This window comes from Bacillus rossius, chromosome 12 (genome assembly GCF_032445375.1).
Source record: "Bacillus rossius redtenbacheri isolate Brsri chromosome 12, Brsri_v3, whole genome shotgun sequence".
NCBI classification, from domain to species: Eukaryota; Metazoa; Arthropoda; class Insecta; order Phasmatodea; family Bacillidae; genus Bacillus; species Bacillus rossius.
Window position 1 is genome coordinate 7,882,003 of NC_086339.1, and position 20,840 is coordinate 7,902,842.

A 20,840-nucleotide genomic window follows, 5' to 3' on the forward strand; every position below is an offset into this window, starting at 1 on the left:
CGATGCCGTTTTTGCCCGGACGCGTACCATTGGCATCGCCTCTGCCCCACCAGAGCCGCGTGGGAGGAGGCGCGCGAAGGCAACACGTCGCAGGCGGGAAACGCAGGACCGGGGGCGGAGGGACAACTGGGTGCCGCTCCCCGGCCCGCCAGCCACCGGCAGTCCCAGTAACTGACAGAACACGTCGACCACCACCGGCGCCTACCGCACTAACGTCCTGTATGCCGCCGGGAAGCAGGGGACAACGGGACTACTCCTCATCAGCTGTCCCCATGCCGAGGCAACTGCGGGGACAGCTGACTGCCGGCGCCACCACCGCGGCCCTGAGGCCGGGTATACCAGGGCCGGACCAGCCGCCTCGTCGACACGCCGTCGACGGGGTGGACAACCAGAGCGTCAGCGCAGGCATCCCGCCGGCCATCTCCGTGCAGGGACAGCTGACTGCCGGCGCCACCACCGCGGCCCTGAGGCCGGTTATACCAGGGCCGGACCAGCCGCCTCGTCGACACGCCGTCGACAGGGTGGACAATCAGAGCATCAGCGCAGGCGTCCCGCCGGCCATCTCCGGGCAGGGACAGCTGACTGCCGGCGCCACCACCGCGGCCCTGAGGCCGGGTGTACCAGGGCCGGACCAGCCGCCTCGTCGACACGCCGTCGACGGGGTGGACAATCAGAGCATCAGCGCAGGCATCCCGCCGACCATCTCCGGGCAGGGACAGCTGACTGCCGGCGCCACCACCGCGGCCCTGAGGCCGGGTATACCAGGGCCGGACCAGCCGCCTCGTCGATACGCCGTCGACGGGGCGGACAACCAGAGCATCAGCGCAGGCATCCCGCCGGCCATCTCCGTGCAGGGACAGCTGACTGCCGGCGCCACCGCCGCGGCCCTGAGGCCGGTTATACCAGGGCCGGACCAGCCGCCTCGTCGACCTGTCGTCGACGAGGTGGACCACCGGAACGTCAACACGTCGGCGCCGGAGCGAGCCGCGGACCTCGCCGCGAGTTCCCCACGCCCGGACGGCCAGGTGGCCGGGGGCGGTGGGGGACAGACGACTGCACAGCTGGGGCAGGTCGGCCCCGAGGAGCCGGAGCTGCTGCGAATTCCTGTCCGCGCTAACGGGCGGGAGATGCTGGCCCTGGTGGACACCGCCGCCAGCCGAACCTACATCGCGGCCCACCTGGTGGGAGCGGAGGCAGTGACACCGCGGAGGGAGCTGGTGCAGCTGGCCACCAGGGATGCCGTCGTTGCAGCAGGGGGCATCACTCAGGTAACAATGAGCATCGTTGGTCACGTTAGCCACGTCGAGGCCTGGGTGGTCCCCGAGCTCCGCGAGGGGCTGATTCTGGGGGTCCCATGGCTGCACGAGGTCGACGCCACCGTGGAAGTACGAGCTGGCCGGATGCACTTCGGCACCCAGGGGCGCTGGACGGTGTACGGCGTGCACCAGGTTCCCCCCAGTCCCCCTCAGTCAGTCATTCGCCTAGAAGACCTTCAGCACGGTGTTCCAGAGGAGTACGTCGATGTCATCAACCATGTCCTCACCTCTCAGGCACAGGTATTTGCGGCCGCGGACCGGCTACGACGGACAAACGTGACGGAGCACCGGATACCGATGGTACCGCACCGCCCTCCCTTTGAGAAGGTATACGGATTTGGCATCCGGGAACGGGAGGCCATACAGACTCAAATTGACGAGATGTTACGTGACGGGGTAGTGGAACCCAGCACCTCCCCGTATAACTCACGGGTGGTGCTGGCCACCAAGAAAGACGGAAGTCTACGCTTTTGCGTAAACTTCAAGGCGATAAACAAACTGACCATTCCCGCCCCGCCCCCGCAGATCAATATCACAGACGCACTGGCAGGACTGGGGGACGCCACTATTTTCACGACACTAGACTTAAAATCAGGCTACTGGCAGGTGCCGGTATGTCTGGAGGACCGCCCTAAGACGGCATTTACGGCACCAGACGGTCGACGTTACCAGTTCTGCGCCATGCCGTTTGGTCTCATGGACGCCCCTGCCACGTTCCAGGCCCTGATGGTACGTGTTCTGGATGGGTACATTGGTGAGTTCGCCAGTGCCTATCTGGACGACGTTATCATCTGGTCCAGGACGTGGGAGGAACACGCGCACCATCTGGCATTGGTGCTAGAACGTATGGCCAGACACGGACTGACGTGCGCCCCAAAGAAATGCCACATTGGGGCCACGGAAATAGAGTTCCTAGGACACATAGTGACGGCGGAGGGGTGCCGCCCCCGACCTGAGCAGTTGGAGCTAATAGAGGGAAAGGGGGCACCGAAGACCAGGAAGCAGCTCCAGAAGCTGCTGGGGCTGCTCAACTGGCTGCGGTCCTTCGTCCCCGACTTCGCCACGGTGACGGCCCCGATGACGGACCTACTGTCGCCGAAGACTAAGTTCCGGTGGACCCCCGCCGCGGACGAGGCCTTGCGACAGGTGAAGCGCCGGTTCAGGAACTGTCACACGCTCTCACGCCTGGTGCCCAGCCGCCCCATCTTCATCCAGACGGATGCGAGTCAGGAGGGGATGGGGGCGGTGTTGTACCAGATGGATGACCGGGGCGAGAGGCGCGTGATCGAGTACGCCAGCGCCAAGTTTGGGCAGGCTGAGCGGAAGTATCACGTGAATGAGCAAGAGTGCCTTGCGGTGGTCTGGGCCCTACAGAGGTACCGTCACCACGTCGAGGGCCGCTCATTCACGCTGAGAACCGACAGCCAATGCCTCCGCTGGTTGGACTCCGCTCAGGGCCGGAAGTCTAAGTTCACTCGGTGGGCCATGCTGATCCAGGAATTCTCGTTCACGGTCGAGCACATTCCTGGACGTGAAAATCAGTTGGCCGACGAGTTGTCCCGGAATCCGGACCCTGAGAATGAGTTCCACGACGACCAGGGCTGGGAGGGAGTGCTCCTCCCTGAGCGTGAGCGCGGGGTAGAGGACTCGGTGCCGCGACCGTGCGCGTTGTACGCGCTGACAAGCCCCACTGCTCCTGCACCTGACGCGCGACCCGAGACTATGACTGACCTGCTGGCGTGGGTCCACGCGGCGCAACTCCGGGACCCCGACACCCGGACCCGACTGACAGAGTGTGGGGAGGGGGTCATACCGGGCTGCCGGAGCCTGAACGGGGTGCTCCAGACCAGGGGGGCTCACAGGTCGAGCGGGTGGCGGACCCACGTGCCGCCCGAGGCCAGGCGCTGGGTCCTGAGCTACCTGCATGACCACCCCCTGGCGGGACACCCGGGCGCGGAGCAGACGCTGCGTGAGGTCAGACGGACGTTCCGCTGGCCTGGCGACGCGGCAGAAGTAAGACGCTACGTGCGGGCCTGCCTGCGTTGCCAGGAGCGGAAGTCCAGGCGACCCGACGGCAGGGAGCAGCAGGTCCCACGACGGCCCCGGAATCCCTTCCACACTGTGGCGGTGGATATTATGGGGCCGTATCCTCGCACGTCCCGTGGTCGGCGATTCATTGTTGTGGTCACGGATGTCTTCACCCGCTGGGCGGAGGCGTTCGCAGTACCAAACGTGAAGGCCGGCACCGTGATTGCCCTGCTCGAGCGCGAGTTCTTCCCGCGATACGGGTACCCCGCGGTCCTGCTGACGGACAACGGGGTGCAGTTCACGGGGAGAAGCTGGCGAGTGTCCTGCGCGGGTTGGGGGGTGGAGCATCACACGACGCCCACCTACCATCCGCGCGCGAATCCGACCGAAAGGCGGAATCAGGACATTAAAACTCAGCTGCGCATCCGGTTGGACGAGGACCACACCAAGTGGGACCTGCACCTGCCGACGCTGCTGTTTTGCCTGCGCCGTCGGACGAACGCGGTCACGGGCCATTCCCCCGCTGAACTGGTGCAGGGCCGGAACCTCGCCCTGCCCGGGGAAGCGCGCGCAACCCCCGACTTGCACAACATGACCACGGACGATCTGCGCGAAGACGCCCGACGTCGCCAAGCTGACTACCTGACTAGACGTACGCCGCAGACGCACCAGCCCCCAGCACGACTAGAGCCTGGCCAGCAGGTGTTTGTTAAGTGTCATCACCTGTCGGCTGGCGAGCGGGGCTTTTGCGCCAGTCTGGCTCCTAAGTGGGCGGGGCCACAGGAGATCGTAGACAGACTGGGCACCACCTCGTACCTCGTGCGTCGCGCCGACGGACGGACAACTAAGGTGCACAGGGACGACATTCGACTGATAGGCGACCCGCACGACGAGTACGACCACGACGACAGCGGACCAGTGGACGGTGACGAGGCCGAGGATGACGTCACCGAAGGTGTACTGGCCGACCTCGGCGCCCCTGTGGTGGTACCGCCGGAGCCGGACCTGGGACGTCGACGGGGACACGCCCACCCCAGGTCACTGCGGGGGGTTGGCAGGGACGTTGACAGGGACGACGACACACGGGACGGGACCGATGACAACGTCGCAGTAGGAGTCCTGGTCGACCTCGATGACCCCGTGGTGACGCCACCGGAACCGGATCAGGGACGTCGACGGGGACACGCCTACCCCGGGTCATGGCGAGTGGCAGGCGAGAACGCTGACGGGGACGGTGACACACGGGACGGGACCGATGACAACGTCGCAGTAGGAGTCCTGGTCGACCTCGATGACCCCGTGGTGACGCCACCGGAACCGGATCAGGGACGTCGACGGGGACACGCCTACCCCGGGTCACGGCGAGTGGCAGGCGAGAACGCTGACGGGGACGGTGACACACGGGACAGGACCGATGACAACGTCGCAGTAGGAGTCCTGGTCGACCTCGGTGACCCCGTGGTGACGCCACCGGAGCCGGATCAGGGACGTCGACGAGGACACGCCCACCCCAAGTCACTGCGGGGGGTTGGCAGGAACGTTGACAGGGACGACGACACCTGGGGCACGACACATGGACGGGCCCCCACGACGACACCGACTCAGCCTCCTACGGGGGGACAGCAAAAGGGGAACGGTGGTTGGCAACTGGCAAGAGGGGGCGGGGAACGGACGCCCGTCAGAAGGGGCGGAAGGGGTCCGCGTGGCGCAAGCATGGCAGAGCTGGAGCGCTTTGTGGACCGGGTGCTCCCGCCTGATGACGTCAGCGCCTACGCCAACGACACTGATGGACCGCTCATCGAGGACGTAACACATGACAACACTGCTCAGGGCGACCTGGTCGACCTGAGTGAACCAGTGGTGACGTTGCCGGAGCCTACCCAGAGACGTGGACGGAGGTACGTCCACTCCTGGGAACGGCGGGTGACGGGGACGGACGTGAGCAAGGACGTGACAGACGGGGTAACGGTCCGGCTCCTCAGTGGGGAGGGCGATGTCGACAGGGCCCAGCAGGTGGTCCTGGACTTGCCTTCCGGGGAGCCGAGGATGACCGCTCACGCGGGGAGGGGACCGGCGTTGCGCCGGTCCACGCGTGAGAAGACGGCCCCCCACTACCTCCGGGACTACGAGTGGGGGAGTCAGCGCAAACCCCGCGACGTAAGACAAACGACCGACGGGGGGTTACGCTGCAGCGTGATGCAGCTCCTGCCCCAGTTTGCCCGACCCGGACGGAATGACGTGACGAGCTCCGACGACCAGACAAGTGGCCGGACGCGGACGCAGCTGCCGGTCTAGGTCGGCGTCGGGGGCCAGGACGGCCTCGGGAGAGGGGGGGCATATGACGACAGTCGTCGTACCCTCCCAGATACAGAGGCCGTACCTGGCCACCGACGCGGGCCTGAGGGGGCCTATTTTCCCCCCCAGTGAACCCCAGTGTGTGCGACGGCCAGGGACGCACCCGCGTGCGCCCTAGCATGCCAACGAGTGTTTTTTCTATGTGACTTTATCTTTTATTTCAGTGTGTATATATTTGTAAACGATTAAGGGATTTGAATGTGTGTAATTAACTTATTTTATTTATTATTCATTGTGCAAGTTCGCTGTGTAATTAATGTCTCGTGTATGTCTTTGTAAATAATTCAATAACTTTTTCTGAAGTGTTTCGCCGTAGTATGTAATTGCAGCCTGGCGCGCCGCGGGACGGAGCTCTCTCCCACGCCGGCCGATTTTCCCCTCCCTCCCCGCCACCCGCGGGCGCCGGCCCGCGGGCGAGCGGGGAGAGGCAGTCGCGTCCTGGTCTCGAGCGGAGACAGACGTGTTCGTTGCTCCGCGAGCCGCGCACGTTGCGCTCGGGATTGAACGTTCGCTCAGTCCGCAGTCGGTCACGGCAGCTGAGCTGCCACCGCGAATCAGCTTAGCATTGTTAACTTACGAGTCATCGGGAGACGTGTCTAGCGGGCAGTTTCTACAACGCGAACGTGGTGCTACGAGTCTCTGAACTTTTCGCCGTCCACGGAACATTACGTAACGGGCCGCGTATGTACAGCGTTCCGTCTTCGGGCCCTTTCTCACTGGGTCAGCCTAGCATTAATAAACTTTACGATTCGCGCCGAAACGTATTTGAGAACCGCCCCGTCATCAGGGAGTCCGTGTCGCCGTGGTAGGGCACTTGTTCCGCGACGGTTCCGCCAGGCTGCGGCAGGACTTTATAAGCGTTAATAAAAGACGGCTCGTGAAATTCGTTAATGCCGTGTTCTGCTTGCGACAACCTACCAACATTCCTCGCAATCACTTCACTCTCCCTCCAGGTCCCGCCTTTCCCGGTCCCGGCCACGTTGGCCTGGACCCACACCTCTCCGACGAGGGCAGTACGGGCATAACAGGACATTTATTTCAACGGGAAAACGGGGACCTGAAGCCGCGAATCACTCATAGTTTCCTCACCCGCTGCTAGAATTCGCTGCCAAAGCAGGTACGTCGACTATTGAATCATTTGATTTGCAGACCTAAATTTTGAAGTATATAATGAAACGACTCCGATAAAAGCGAAAAAAAAAACTTCAAAATATACTAAATACTGGCTTGGGTTTACTTTCGATAAGAAATTTTATCAAAATACTGCCCACCTTGTTAAAAAAAAATTTTAACCGTTAATACCATAAAGCTTACCCTTTGGCTTTGTGAACTTTGGTTCGCACCATTCGTTAGCAATGTGGTTACACATCTCCGTACCATTCACGAAATTACTCCTACCGAACGCCGTATATCGAGAGCTAAGATGGTACACATTCAAGAACAGAAACTCTCAAAACTCAACCTGGTTTCTGCGCCCCAGGATTGTAACCCCCCCCCCCCCCCCTAAAAAAAATAACCATTCTCAATCGCGATGGCCCTCCTTATTTCAGTAATTTATTGAAATAATCTGTAGTTCAATGACTAATAAAATATACGTTCCGTTCCGTCCCGTCTTCTCTCCCTTTGCCACGAACATGCGCAGATTGGGTTACGTGCATGCTTGCTTGTCGACAGGGTCAACAAGTCCGATTCCGGCAACTACTCGTGTTCCATCTCGGCGACAGACTTCGCCACAGTGTCTGTCCACGTCCTGACAGGTGAGCAGCTCCCACGCACGCGACAACGGTCGTGTGTGTGTTTGTGTCGTATTACTCGTCCCCTCAGCACGAGAGCGCTGTACAGCTGTGCGGGAAGTTCAGCCCGACTACCAGGTAATACGCGCGAAAGCCATGAATAAATTTGTTCAAATGCCGTCGGCAACTTTTGCGTGCCTCGTGCTGATTCATCTCGGTTGTTGTTTGTTTGTACGTTGCTACTCCAGCTTCCACCACACATGTTTATTATCCCCGAGGTGTGTAAACAACAAACTTTTTCAATCATATGGTCAGCGAGATATTTAATCTATAAATTATCTGCCACAAACTCAACCATAAAATTATTTGTGTCTTAGTGTCTAACATAAATTACGTGGAATAAAGTATGTCCAATTTTTGAAGTGAAAATTTTAAGCTCATATCCAGGATTTTGTAGTCTAGTATGACCGTTATATAATTTTTTGAGTACCGTAAAATGGTGTGAATAGGTTCCAAGGGGCCAATATGGACAAAAAATGTTTAAAACATTTAATGTACATCTGTACTTTTTAATTTAAAGATATCATAATACTTTTTTTTAATTAATGTTAATTTTAAGTCTTTCCAACTACTTAGACAAAACTGTTAAGTAATTATATATGTTTAGGTTGGCAACATGAGAATTGGTTCTTGTTTATAGTAACAATTTGTATAGCTTGCAAACTGTTTTTAATTTGAGTAGGTGGTTTAGAACATCTTTTTGATGAATACATTATAGTTTTTATTGATGTTTGGTAAGTATATTTAAATATTTAAAGCCTTAAATTTGTGTCACATTGATAATTTTCATAGCAATGTTTAGAAAAACTTGCATTTGTTGTATATACAGAGGGTTGAATGGGGACAGTGTTATAACATTTCGGAGTTGGAATGGAATGTCTTTAGTTTTGCAAGGTTAAATAAGTTTGTAGGCAGTAGTAACAAATTTTTAATACAGGTAATTGCTTAATTATACATTTTTTATTTCTTTTTGTAGCGTTATTCTAGGTTAGAAACTGAACCTATAACAATGGGTCGGACATACAGGAGTGAACCCACTCATGCACCGATTGACCATGACCGAGTGACACGTGCAGTTTTGGCAGTAAAGGAAGGCATGTCAGTAAGGACAGGAGTCAGGTAGATAACATGAGGTAGACAGTCTGGAGACATGGTCATTCCGCTGTAGCTGGGTTTGAAAAGTTCCTCTCAAAATTTTATGGCAGCAAGACCAGCTCTTTATGTTACGCATATGTTTACTAATGCTAAATTGAATATGAGGAATTTCAGAAGACATATTACTAAACGATTTGACAGCTCAACAAATGTATAAAGTATTAGTAAGAAAAATTAATTTTCTGAGAGCCTTATTTAATGTGCACTGATGAGGTCATATTTTAATGTTGGGATAGTGGTTATTATAGTTTTTATTATTGTGGTATTGCATACTGCTGACATATATAATTGTAATAAAGAAATATAAAATTTAAAAAAAAAAATAAGGTTATGTATCTTCAAACACAAAGAGCCATTTACCAATGATACTTCCTAGTACTTAAAATGTTGGTTCCCCTATTATGAAAACATCCTTTGCCTCTGAAGAGGGTTGCTGGAGGTAATGAAGTATAGATGAAATTAATGGTGTGGAGAAAATAAGGATTGCTCTGAGAAAACCCACCCCTTCACATATATAATATATTTTTGTTTCCCGCACCAGAAGAAACGGGTGGGGAGTGAGGGCGCGACGTCGCGTTGCAGGGGAGAGCCTGGCCGAGCTGCACCACGTGAGCCTGGCCTCGCTGCTGCGCGCCCACCTCGCGTGTGTGCTCTGGCCGCTGCTGGCGGCCGTCAGCTGAGCGCGGCGACCCCCCCCTTCCCGCGCCACACCAAGTGCCTAGGAGACCTCGCTGCGCCGGCCCCCGCCCGCAGCGCGCCCGTCGCTCCCCCCACGCGAGGCAGGCATTGGACCATGTCGAGGGCCAGTTGACTCATTTTTAACGATACTTTCAACTTCCAGTTTCAGACCCCGAGTCGCGGATGATTTTTAGGTATGAAAATCAAGGCATTATATTATCATGAATCAAATGTTACATAAATAAAGTATTTCAAAAGTGCTGTTTCTTTACTGTGACCTGTCCAACGCCTCCTGTCAAAATTTCCTTTTTTTTTTCCCCCTGCTATTCTACATCGTTTTCACTCCATTCTCGAGTTCCTTGTTTAGTTACCTCTCAGCTCATCTTCCATTTGGCTTTTGATGCACTAAACTCACTTTGAGCTGCAATAGGTTACAAATATAAACATACAAAAAATAATTTTACGAGTCCAGTATTAGAACTAATGTCTTAACTGTCCAAAAAACAAGAGAACACAACATGCAACTAACAAAACCAAAAGTGTTTGTTTATAGTACGGTGCAATTAGATCTTAACCTCAACATCCAAAAAAAAAAATTTCTCTCCAACGCCAAATTTAGTAGTTTTTCACAAATATCTCGAAACCTTTTCGGTTTACCGCAAAATGTATTCTGTACAAAAATAATCTACAGCAAAAAACAAACAAAAATAGTTATATACATACGCTAAAGTGAACGGTTCCGGATATATGGAGGAGTAAGTGCCCATTTTTTTTTTTTTTTTTAAATTTTTCGTATTTGTTGGAAAAACATGAAATTATCACTATGTAAATTGAAATAAATCAACAATATCAGAATGAATTATATGTATTCAAGTAATGTGGATATATATTGCATCCCTACTTAGCAAAAAAAATCTTAATGTACAAAAAATCATACCGAAAAACTAAAGTAGTCATTTTAAATGTAATCTTAAATTAATGTAAAACATGAATCAGGATTCAGTCCTCTCTAAACACTTCACCCTCCTCTTCTACATCCTCGTCAATGATGAGCATGTCTCTGTTAACACATCTCAGGCCTGAGCAGTTGCCGCATATGATCGAACAACTCCAACTACTCTTCCTGCACTCACAGTTACGTACGCGTTCGTCTTTTCATGTGCACGCGATGAGGGAAAGTAGTTCTTGTGGAGCAGCGGGACTTGCTGTTGCATGAGATCTCAGGTGTTCCCCGCTCTTCTTCCACCCCCACTCAAGCGGATTCTTCTTCTCATTGAGCCACTGCTGCACCTGGTGGTAAACACTGAATGAATGCTGCTTGGAAGCTGTTGAAATGGAAGTGCAGCCAACTTGAACAACAAATGTACAGGCTGTTTTGAAATTGCCTGCAAGTAACACTGGTAGAGAAGAGAATCTAGATCTTCAGTGTCCTTTGCTCCAAATATGACAAGAAGAAAAATCTTCCCAGCATCATTCACTGCAATCGTCTCAGCTTCGGGGTCGTTGAAGATGAGAAGCTTCGTGCGAAGAGCCTTGTTGGCCTGAACTTTCCTAAATGCTGCAATTTTCTCCTCCTTGTAGACAGCTGAGACATTGTCGCATCTTGTGAAAGCGTATACTGTGAAGAGAACATCTTTCATCTCACCAATGCCTTGCTGGATATTAGAAAGGAAGTACACTTTTTTCTGTTGATTGCCTTTCTTCTGTACCACAATTTTCAGTTTGTTAAAAAAAGGGGGGGGGGGGGGGGGGCGTGGACAGTCAACAAGACTAATAAGTCTGTCTCGTCGCCAACTACGGAAACTCCAAGTTCTCTCTCTGCTTCATCAATCGCTGTAAGAATTATCATTAAGTCAGCATCACCTGGTGCTTGATGTACTGTACAACCAGCTCTTTGCAAGTGCACTGTGAGGAAAGAAATTAGTCCCATTTTGTTCTTAGCATTAGATAGAAATTCACTTTGACCAAGATTTAAGTGAATTTAGTTTTTTACTTTCACTTCAACATGAGTGGTTGTCCGTGATCTGCGCAAGTGTTCTTCATATTTTGTTTCCTTTCTCATATCCATCAAAAACAACAGTACCTTGTCCATAATGAGTAATATAACTGGTGAATTGCTCACAAATCTGCCTGTAGGTTGCTGGGCGTCGCCAGACCACGCAATGGAGGTGGTCTCACCAATGATGTAGGGAACTTCCTCTGAATCTGAGGTTATCGATGATTCATTTCCTTCTGGCACCAAAACTGACGCCATTGAAGATTTGCTTCCCTTTCTCATTAGACCAGATTTGTCAAAGAGGGATGGAGCATATGCACATAATTCAAATTGGATTATTCCTGCCAGCTTCTCATCACTCATTACTCTGCACACCATCTGATGTAAAAGAGTGTTAGGGTTCACACATAGTGTCGTCGTTAATTGTTACTGACTTAGTGATAGAGGCTAGAGACTTCACAGCTAACTTTCTCTTCAAGTGTATCTCACTGAATGTTTTTCCCTCAATCTCTTTCAAGGCTAGTACTCCAATTTCAAATGCTTTATCACAGTTGACGTTTTGATCTGCTACAACACCTGTTGATAAAGAAGAGAGTTCAGGGGGTTTTGAAAATAGGTTGAGCTCCTCAAGTCAAGAAATGGAAGTTTGCAAGTCTTTAGAATTTATTTTCTACCTTGCCTCTTGTAGCTCTACGTGCTGCTCTGAAGAGAGACTGCGCACTCCCGCAAATTCTTCCATCGCTTCGACTATCCACGAAACAGGCTGGCATGGAGTTAATCCAAGTTGCAATAGTTGTTACTGTGATTGCTCTGCCTCCAGTCAAGCCACCAATGCTACTCAAGGATCGCATCAAAACCTGTTCAATGGTTATGTCACTCCTCACCAAAACTTCTCAGTGCATCGGATGGTAAAATAACTACATACGGTTAATGAACGAATCATGTTCTCCAGAGTTCATTAAGGTGTGAAGTTCCAGTGAGTTTTGTAGGTAAAGGTGCGCAGATTTAGCATAGTTGATGTGACCAGTTGCATGGAAAGTAGGGAGCATTTGGTGGAAACAGTAAAGGTGGAGGAGGAAGTCTCAGCCTCTCTCTGCTCTAATAAATATTCGAACTAGCTCAACCATTCCTATGAACTGAATCCACAGTTTTTGTGTTCGTCCTGATTCTTTTAAGTGTTTAAGTTGCTTTTCCAAACTTTCCAGTTCACTGCAGCTGACTGCTTAATATTTTCAGCAGTTGCATTACCACACTTAAACAATGAATAGATAATATTCAGCTCGTCTTTACCAACACTAATGCAAGCTTCATTTGTCTTCAAAAATACAGTAATGAGTGCCTCTTCGACTTGGAAGAGCGCACGAACGACCCTAGAGTAAGCTTTTCCGTTCATCATTTGTGGGGGAAGGGTGGGGGAGGGAAGGTGATAAGAAGGGAGATGCCAGGGGGTTGACCGGCTCTTCCTCCTACAACCGGTGTAGTGACCTTGTACCGGCATGTACTGAACCAGTCCTTACGATGGAAACTTTTGAGTTACTTCAGTTTACATAGTGATATGTTTTTCCAACAAAACGGAAATATTTTTAAAAATGGGCACTTACTCCTTCCATATCTCCGGAACCATTCACTTTAACGTGATTATGTATGGAATAGTTTTTGTTTGTAATTTAATGTATACGTTTTGCACTAAACCGAATAGGTTTTGAGATATGTACGAAAAACTACCATTTCACCCGCTTCCCACTCCCCTCCCTCCCTAACCCGATGCTAAAATTAGTTTAATTTTTTATAACATACTACAGGGAGTGTATAAAACAATTTAGCGTTGGAGGGAAACTTTTTTTTTGGATGTTTGGGTTTGCCATTTTTTGGGTTTAATTGTACCATACTATTAGTGAATTCTTGAGTTGCAATACATTATCAAGCCTACAATTCAAAATAATAATACTGCAAGGAAGATAAATATTCCTGGGGTGTACTTCTGATAAGAGTAATAGTGTTTGTTCAAAGATGCTACTTCAAAATTGTATTTCCATCATGTCATCACTACTAAAATTTAATTAAATCTCTGTAATTTAGTTTTCACAGGTTCTCAGATTTGTCACCTACCTGTAAAATTTATCTAATATTCATAGACCGATAGAACCACCTTAAAACCTAAACTATTATGTACATGAATTAATCAGAAATATCCTTCACCTTGGTTTAGTAGTAACAAATATAAAAGACCAAAATTTATCAAAAACTATGGGTGCAATTTGTCCAAAACTTGGCCTTTAAAAATTAAAATTTACCTCAGGTATGTGCACGAACACTTATTTTTCCTTCAGAGTTTAAAAATTATTTATGCAACACAATTAGTCATGCTTTACATAATTCTTGGAATGACTGGCACTCATTTAATGAATATTACTATACAATATTCTGTAACATGTAGTTTCCTTTTAATTACAAATAAGCTCTCAATGATGAACAGACAAACCTCACAAATACAGAACACTTGTTTAAATATACAATATAGTTTCAAAGTCCTATGAAATTATGTGGAATAACAGACATGTCTTTTTTTTTTACATTTGACATGTGAGTTAAGCTGGAATGTTAGAATATTGGTAAGTACACTTTTACAATAAAAAGTCCAATGGTTTGGTTAAAAGTATTACAATAGTACAAAGTATCAAAATTGTTTTTCCTTCAGGTTAGAATTGTTACAATTTTACAGCTCATAAAATCAAACTACAGAAATACAGTATAAGTACAATACAAAAAAAAGTGTTCTCATTTTTTTAAAAAAATATCTGTACACATTGAAAAATAAAATTAACATTTTCAAAGGCAATGTTGATTTAAAAAGTAATCAAATATATATTGGCCCTAATTATTTGCCAAATAATGTAATAAAATGATGGTAATAAGAAAACTGAATTCATTCCAACTTTCCAAATCATTCATCGAATTTTTAAGTAAATAAAAGGAAACAATAATCATACATGTAATGATTTTTTTTTTCTCACAAGAGATAGTAGTTATGTAAATGCTCTTCCATTTGTCACTAACCTAGATAAGGACGGACACAATGTTGTGACAGTCGACACAACATTATCCTGAGTAAAAATACATTTCATTAAAAACTTTTGAAGTATAAAAACGGACGGATTAATGGTCTCTCATGTACACGTATAAACACAAGACAACACAAACAATTCTTATAGTAACACTTTCCTCAAAAGATTTCCAACACAAAGGCACTTCAAGACAACATTCTTAACAGATGATGGGTGCAACTTCAGTATTACTACTTATTATCTAAGGTACATTAATAAATGCCATTTAGGATGGTTTTACATTACAAAAACAAAAATGGAAACTAATAATTTTGGTTCTTTTTTTTATGGAATGCAATAGTTACTGCAAATATAATATTACACTAATTTTTGCCACTTTCAAAAATATAGTGATTGTTCCTAGTGCTTCTGGGAGTTTCGTGCAACAGCCTAACTACCCCTGATACAGTTTATAAATTTTGTATGTAAAATGTACCATTAAAAAAATGGAAATAGTAAAAAAAAATCCAACATTGGTGAACTTCAGTTTTGTAATTGCAAATTATCAGTTTACTACTGATAATGTTGATTTTAAATATTGTAGTAGTAGCAAATAGCAAAAAAAAAAAAAATTATTTTGAGTAGTTAATTTATGTAGTATTTCATGCAGTGAAAAAAAAACCACAGACTGATCCATTCATAGTTTAAATGACTAAGAGCTCTAGTTTTGCTTGTCCCACCCTATGGCATGAAAATTTAATTTTTTTCTAAACAACGCTAATAATAGTGTTTAACCAATAAAATAAATGAGTTTTAATTGAGAATGAGAACATTAAATTTCCCGATACTGAGTAGTCTGGCACTCACTCCGTTATATTGAATGGATGTGCTGTCAAAGGATGCCTAGTCATAAAGAAATTGCCTGGCTCAAGTTTTTTTTTTTGCTACAATTTAATTATGTGGCCATTCGGATGTCTGCTTAACACAAATAAATCTACAATAAAACACCAGTGCACTGTCAGTACATTCTCGTGTCACCATTATTCTTGGCATGTTAATAAACTTCACTAATTAACATAACAGTTGTACATCACCTGAGTTTGTGATTACTAAAATGGCCTTTTAAATTAAATAAAATTCTATTTTTAACAATTTTGAAGCCCTCCCAAGATTACCAATAATGATGAAATTCAGTAAGCTCATTCAAGCTAGTAAAAGCTCTCCAACACTTTACAGCTATAGCATTCTTTATTTAAATTTTAACCAGATACCTATGGGAAAATGTATGGAGCAGTCAGAATCCATGACCAAACCGCCTTGTTTCAAAATTCACTGCCGCAAACTACAGAATTGCCAACATTTAAACATATTAATATTTTTGCATAGCACAAATATGATGCACGTACACCGTATCAGCATGGAATGATGTGGAATGGTACAGAATAGTATTTAAAGGTGATACGAGAACTAAGAATCAAGACCCTACAATTCTGTAAGGCAACAAGGATTGCCCCTTCAAGGAAAAAAAGTTTCATTAAAACTCATTAATTATTATTTAAAAAAAAAAAAAAAAAAAAAAAGAGAAAACTAAAAACTAAAATGTGAATTATCATTTTAAAAAACTTCCTGCCATCAAAAATATTTTACTGACGTCATAATTGTAAACCTGATCAAATAAAACAGAACACGAGTGTTTGGAACTACGCATAATATCCAAGTTTTTAAAAAAGGAGCACTTTTCCAAAAAAAAATTCACAGATCTTATAAATACTTATCTATAAATACATATATATAAACTTTTCTATAAAAACTGTGCGTCGAGCTGCAGACGAAGGAAGGACGGACAGAGCGCGGCGGGAAGCGTGGCCTGGCAGGCCTCAGAGGCGCAGCCGCCCGAGCAGTGCTGCCACCGCGGGCAGAGCGACCCCCAGGAGGAGGCCGGGCCCCGGGCCCCCAGCTCCGTTGCAGCCGTCCTCCGAGCAGTAGCACTCCTCCCAGTACACGCCGTTGTCGTACACGCCCCAGTTGCACACCCCCGTCACGCCGTTCTCAGCCACCGACGCGCAGCGCCGGATCACCTGCCTCCAGCGCCCGTCCCCTGCAAGCGCCGCGCCCGCGCGTAAGGACGCTGGCACCTCACACGAGTCTACACCCGCCCACAGTCCATGCGCTCCACGACACTAGCCTACCAGAATATCAACGACTATAATGAAAATCGTTTACTACGACATCCACGCTAAACGAAGGCTAACCTTCAAAAACGAAAGTGTACAGCCATTAGGCGCACCCAAAAACAAACAGGAAAGCAGACCATAAGAGTGATTTTTTGGAAACAAGAACTGTTTTAAGGTGCATAGCATAGAATTTCCATTTTTACGAACACAGCAACATAAACACATTTTGCAATTGAAAAATGTCAATGCAGTTATTCAAGACAGAAGTGATTTTAAAATTACCTAACACATCCAAAAATTAGACGATAAAACAAAGTAAGTACGTAGCTGATATCACGGGCATATTTTAATTGAAACTGGTTTCCATGAAGTGTAATGAAGCCACATGTAACAAAATTTATAAAGTGAAAGGTTGGTTAGGTTCAGTCAGCTACAATAATTATATGGAAAAGGTTTGCTAAAATATTTAAACTAACAAATAAAACACAGTGTTAATTATTATGCAGCTAACCTATCTTAAACTAACCTAACCAACCAACTTTTCATTTCAGTTCCTATTCGCCATATTTTCCAGAATCTACATGCTGATCATGAAATTTTTTTCTAATGGTAAAATACCATGAATTTCAATACAAACCATTTCACAAAAAAAAGTGAATATTTTTTTTGAATGCTGTATTCCCAAATAAAATAAGCTCATATTTATATATTCATACCCTAATTATTCACGAATTTTTGTTGTTAACGCAGACAAGTAAATTGATTTTTATGATATTTGGTGTGACAAAATGAATACAAATAATGTTATGTTTTCAAGTTTGAAATTACAAATATGAATTTTTTTTAAATCATTCACACAATTTTTCCATAACTCTTTAGTGAGACAGAAGTGGGAAAATACTTTTGAATACTATTTCATGTTTAAAACATTCCTTATTGTCAATTGTTTTGATAATGAAGTCACAGTAAAACATCAAGAACGATGATAATAAAATCACACAAATGACTTAACCTCAACAATGAACGTTGGTACACACATGAAAATTCATGAGGTATGTATGCAATGTCAAATATTCGTAAGGAAACAAATATTTGTTACTTCAAAGTGTTAGCATTATGGGTCAAATCAAATATAAATAGTTTAATATTTGTATTTGAACATTTGAATATGCCCACAGGTCTAATATATGTACAATGTTTTTTCCTGGCAAAAACAGCATAAATATGCTTACAATTAAAGAAATATGAGTTTTAATACTTACAAACATGGATGAAACACTTTAGCAAATAATGTGCTAATGAAAATAGTTCTCCCTCACATTTTAAGTATGGTACAAATTTGAAAAGAGCGAATGTTATAATTTCAGCAGTGGAACAGACGTTTTCCGACCTTAACACCACAGAAGGCTGGTATTCTGACAGTACAGCATCTCCTGGTTATACCCTGAAACTCACATATGAACCCCTTGGGACCTTGCTGGACGACCTTCATGCAGAAGGAGCCGGGTGTCGAAGACTCGTCGCTGCTGCACTCGATGGCTATGTGCTCGGACGTGTCGAACTTGCGATACGCCCCGCAGTTGTCCTCCCCCTTGGGCTCCTGCCCGTGGCCGGAGGAGCACTGGTAGCACCTGATGGCGCCCCCTGGAGAGAGTGGCGTGGTCACCCTACATCGCGACAGTTCTGACACAAGCAGCGTTCCCACCCTTCCACTGCTGCCGCATCAGCCAGACTGTGTGGTGAATTGCATCAACACCAAAATAACGCCAAAAAGCATGTCAGTACACTATGTAACATCGAAATGAAAGTTAATGCACAATGAGGCACCAAAACGCAACTAAAATCATGAAATTAATCTGCATTTTTAATAAAATTTTAACTTAAATCACACAAATATAATCTTTAAATATTGTTTTAAATTTAAAGAGTGATTTATTTAGTATGAAGTTTGCACCAAATTGTATATAACTACTAAATATAATGAAAAAAAAATTTACTTTTTTTTTCAATCTTTCTACTTTCATTATCATTTTTACATTACGACATTGGTAGGTAGGTACATTTTTAAAAACACAAACACTTGAACAATGAACATATATATTTTTGTTCCTAGACATACTTTACGATACAGAACATTAAAATCATAGTTGAAAATGAACGAATTTATAAGAAGTGGTATCGCTAAACATTCTAAGCTGGGTGGGATTGTAGTATAAAATATGATACCATGGGTAATATATCTTCAATATCCTTTTTTAAACTAGAATAGGTAGGGCTCTATTAAACTTTACAATAACAAAGATGTTTAAAACATTCTTGAACATTGTAATCAATTGATTTTTGTGTGTTAAAAAAAAATGCTGACTGGGATGGAATTGCAACATATAATACAATACCTTAGGTAAAATACTTTTGATATAGTGTTCTAGACTGCACAATGATCTTGCTCGAAGTAAAATACTAATGTAACTACACCTAATGTTTATTGAATACCATAGATATTTTTTTTAAGTCGTTACAAGTTTGCCCAAAGATTCTGCACAATCAATTTGTTATACTGAAAACTACAGCAGGTTTTGTAGCTTAAAACAAAAGACTTTCTTACCACTGACAACCATAAGAGACAGCACGCAAAACAAAATTTTGCAAAACATTGTTGCTTTCTTGTTTCTACATCCGCATTCTTAATTTCTTGGTGTAATAAAATATTTTCGCCCACTTGTAAGTATCAAAGCTAAATGGTTGCGAAGAAATTCAGGGCGCGGTCTATTTAGAAATATGTTAGCACAGAAAACTCGTATAAGATTATATAATTTTGTAACTGTTCTCTGTTGCTATAAAAACACGTTAGTAACTTTATTTCACTCTTCTTAAAGTTTTAAAAACTTTATTGTACGTTTCTATGTTTACTCGTCATAACAACATATTCAATAACAACGCCCAACGACCTTACATGTTAGCCACACGACAAACATAGAATTGAATATTTTCAACTACATATTTGTAAATTATATCATTTTTCACTATGAATGTTAAATGAATGTTAACATTAAGTAATAAAATCGTTTATATTTTTAATAAATAAATTAGTTTGTCGATACTCAATAGTATTTAAGTGATAACGTTGGTACTCCGATAAACAAATTAATAGTGTCAAGTTTAAAACCGTTTAAAAAGTGTCATTTTCATGGGGTCTTTGACTAATATTAACACATATGCAGAACATTTGTATTGTTTCGGAAAATAGATTCACGCTTCTTATACTTTGAAGGCAGAGCTATGCAGATCAAACTGGTAGGAAATTATTGGCACAGTTTCACCAGCTATTCAGGCCGAGAGGCATGCATGCATTTCCCGTCAGAGTCAGGTAGTCTTTAATATTGTAAATAACAATGTATAAAATAAATACACGGAAAAATTCATAGAAAAACGATCATAAAAATAATTCATGACAAGTACTATTCAGCCTGTATAAGCATACTTATTAACATCTGACTATTTTGTGGTCCAGACCAAATATAGTTACAACTCAATGGGCCAACATCTTTGTTGTATTATGCTTATTAATGTGCGCAGTTAATACTGAGAAGGTATCCAGGGAACGGTTAACACAAAATAACTTTAACTATTCGAGTTACAGGTATAACACAAAGCATAAATGCCCGGGTAAGAATCCGAACACAGTGTTACTGCGAACACTATTTTGTTGTTTTCGTGTAAATGTACAAATTTACAAATATTTGTAATTTTACATTAATAAATCTGTTCCATTTACAAAAAAAAATGATTGTCTGTAAAGTCGGTTTACGGACGATAGTTTAACGTTACAACGTCATAACAAAACATTGATGAAATGATTGCATACTTTTATGAATAAAATTGAATCATTTTTATTGTATTATCACTATTTTGTATGGATACAAAGAAGGAGTGAAATGAAATCTACAATATAATTGATTAATTTACTTTTATTTGCACTCATCAATTCAAATATGTTTATTACTTTAACGAACAGATTATTTTAACCAGGGGTGCCCACAAGGGGGGGGTAACGACGCAGACTGCGTCATTAAAATTTCAGGGGGGGGGGGGGGGGGGGGTTAAAAAAACGAGAATAATGTATATATTATTTACATAATTATAGCTTCTAATGTGAAAATACGTTTCTGGTGCTTTGATAATTGAAAGGGATCTTGTAAATCAAATTGGCAACCCCGCACTTTCCTCAACAAAAGCAGTTTGGCATCTGTCGGTTCAGGATGGAAATATTACCTGACATGACCAAAATTATTATTAGAAAA

General features: G+C 45.2%; 2 protein-coding genes and 1 long non-coding RNA gene across 3 annotated transcripts in view; 2 read left to right on the forward strand and 1 right to left on the reverse strand.

Annotated features, from left to right (window-relative positions):
• LOC134537243 (zwei Ig domain protein zig-8-like) overlaps nt 1–7,899 on the forward strand; it is a 474,593-nt gene extending 466,694 nt beyond the window's left edge. Inside the window, exons 8-9 of the mRNA XM_063377511.1 lie at nt 7,374–7,456; nt 7,880–7,899. Coding sequence (XP_063233581.1) covers nt 7,374–7,456; nt 7,880–7,899 — 103 coding nt within the window. The remainder of the gene's footprint in view (nt 1–7,373; nt 7,457–7,879) is intronic.
• A 229-nt stretch (nt 7,900–8,128) lies between these two features.
• Nucleotides 8,129–9,585, forward strand: LOC134537461 (uncharacterized). The gene is made up of 2 exons (XR_010075992.1): nt 8,129–8,226; nt 9,230–9,585. It is a non-coding gene; the product is annotated as an uncharacterized LOC134537461 (long non-coding RNA).
• A 6,341-nt stretch (nt 9,586–15,926) lies between these two features.
• LOC134537459 (uncharacterized) lies at nt 15,927–19,497 on the reverse strand. Its single transcript, XM_063377915.1, has 3 exons — nt 19,145–19,497; nt 17,995–18,183; nt 15,927–16,463 (listed from the first exon to the last, which is right to left on the reverse strand). The coding sequence occupies exons 1-3, from the start codon at nt 19,191–19,193 to the stop codon at nt 16,243–16,245; spliced, it is 459 nt and encodes a 152-aa protein (XP_063233985.1). The 5' UTR covers nt 19,194–19,497; the 3' UTR covers nt 15,927–16,242.
• Between the last annotated feature and the right edge of the window lie 1,343 nt (nt 19,498–20,840).

Bases quoted from the DNA above. Each gene is read 5' to 3' on its own strand.
- LOC134537459 (XM_063377915.1), bottom strand. From the start codon at position 19,193: ATGTTTTGCAAAATTTTGTTTTGCGTGCTGTCTCTTATGGTTGTCAGT. The intron at 18,184-19,144 runs GTAAGAAAGTCT...CACTCTCTCCAG, and splicing joins GTCTCTTATGGTTGTCAGTG to GGGGCGCCATCAGGTGCTAC. The intron at 16,464-17,994 runs GTGAGTTTCAGG...CGGCGCTTGCAG, and splicing joins AGGTCCCAAGGGGTTCATAT to GGGACGGGCGCTGGAGGCAG.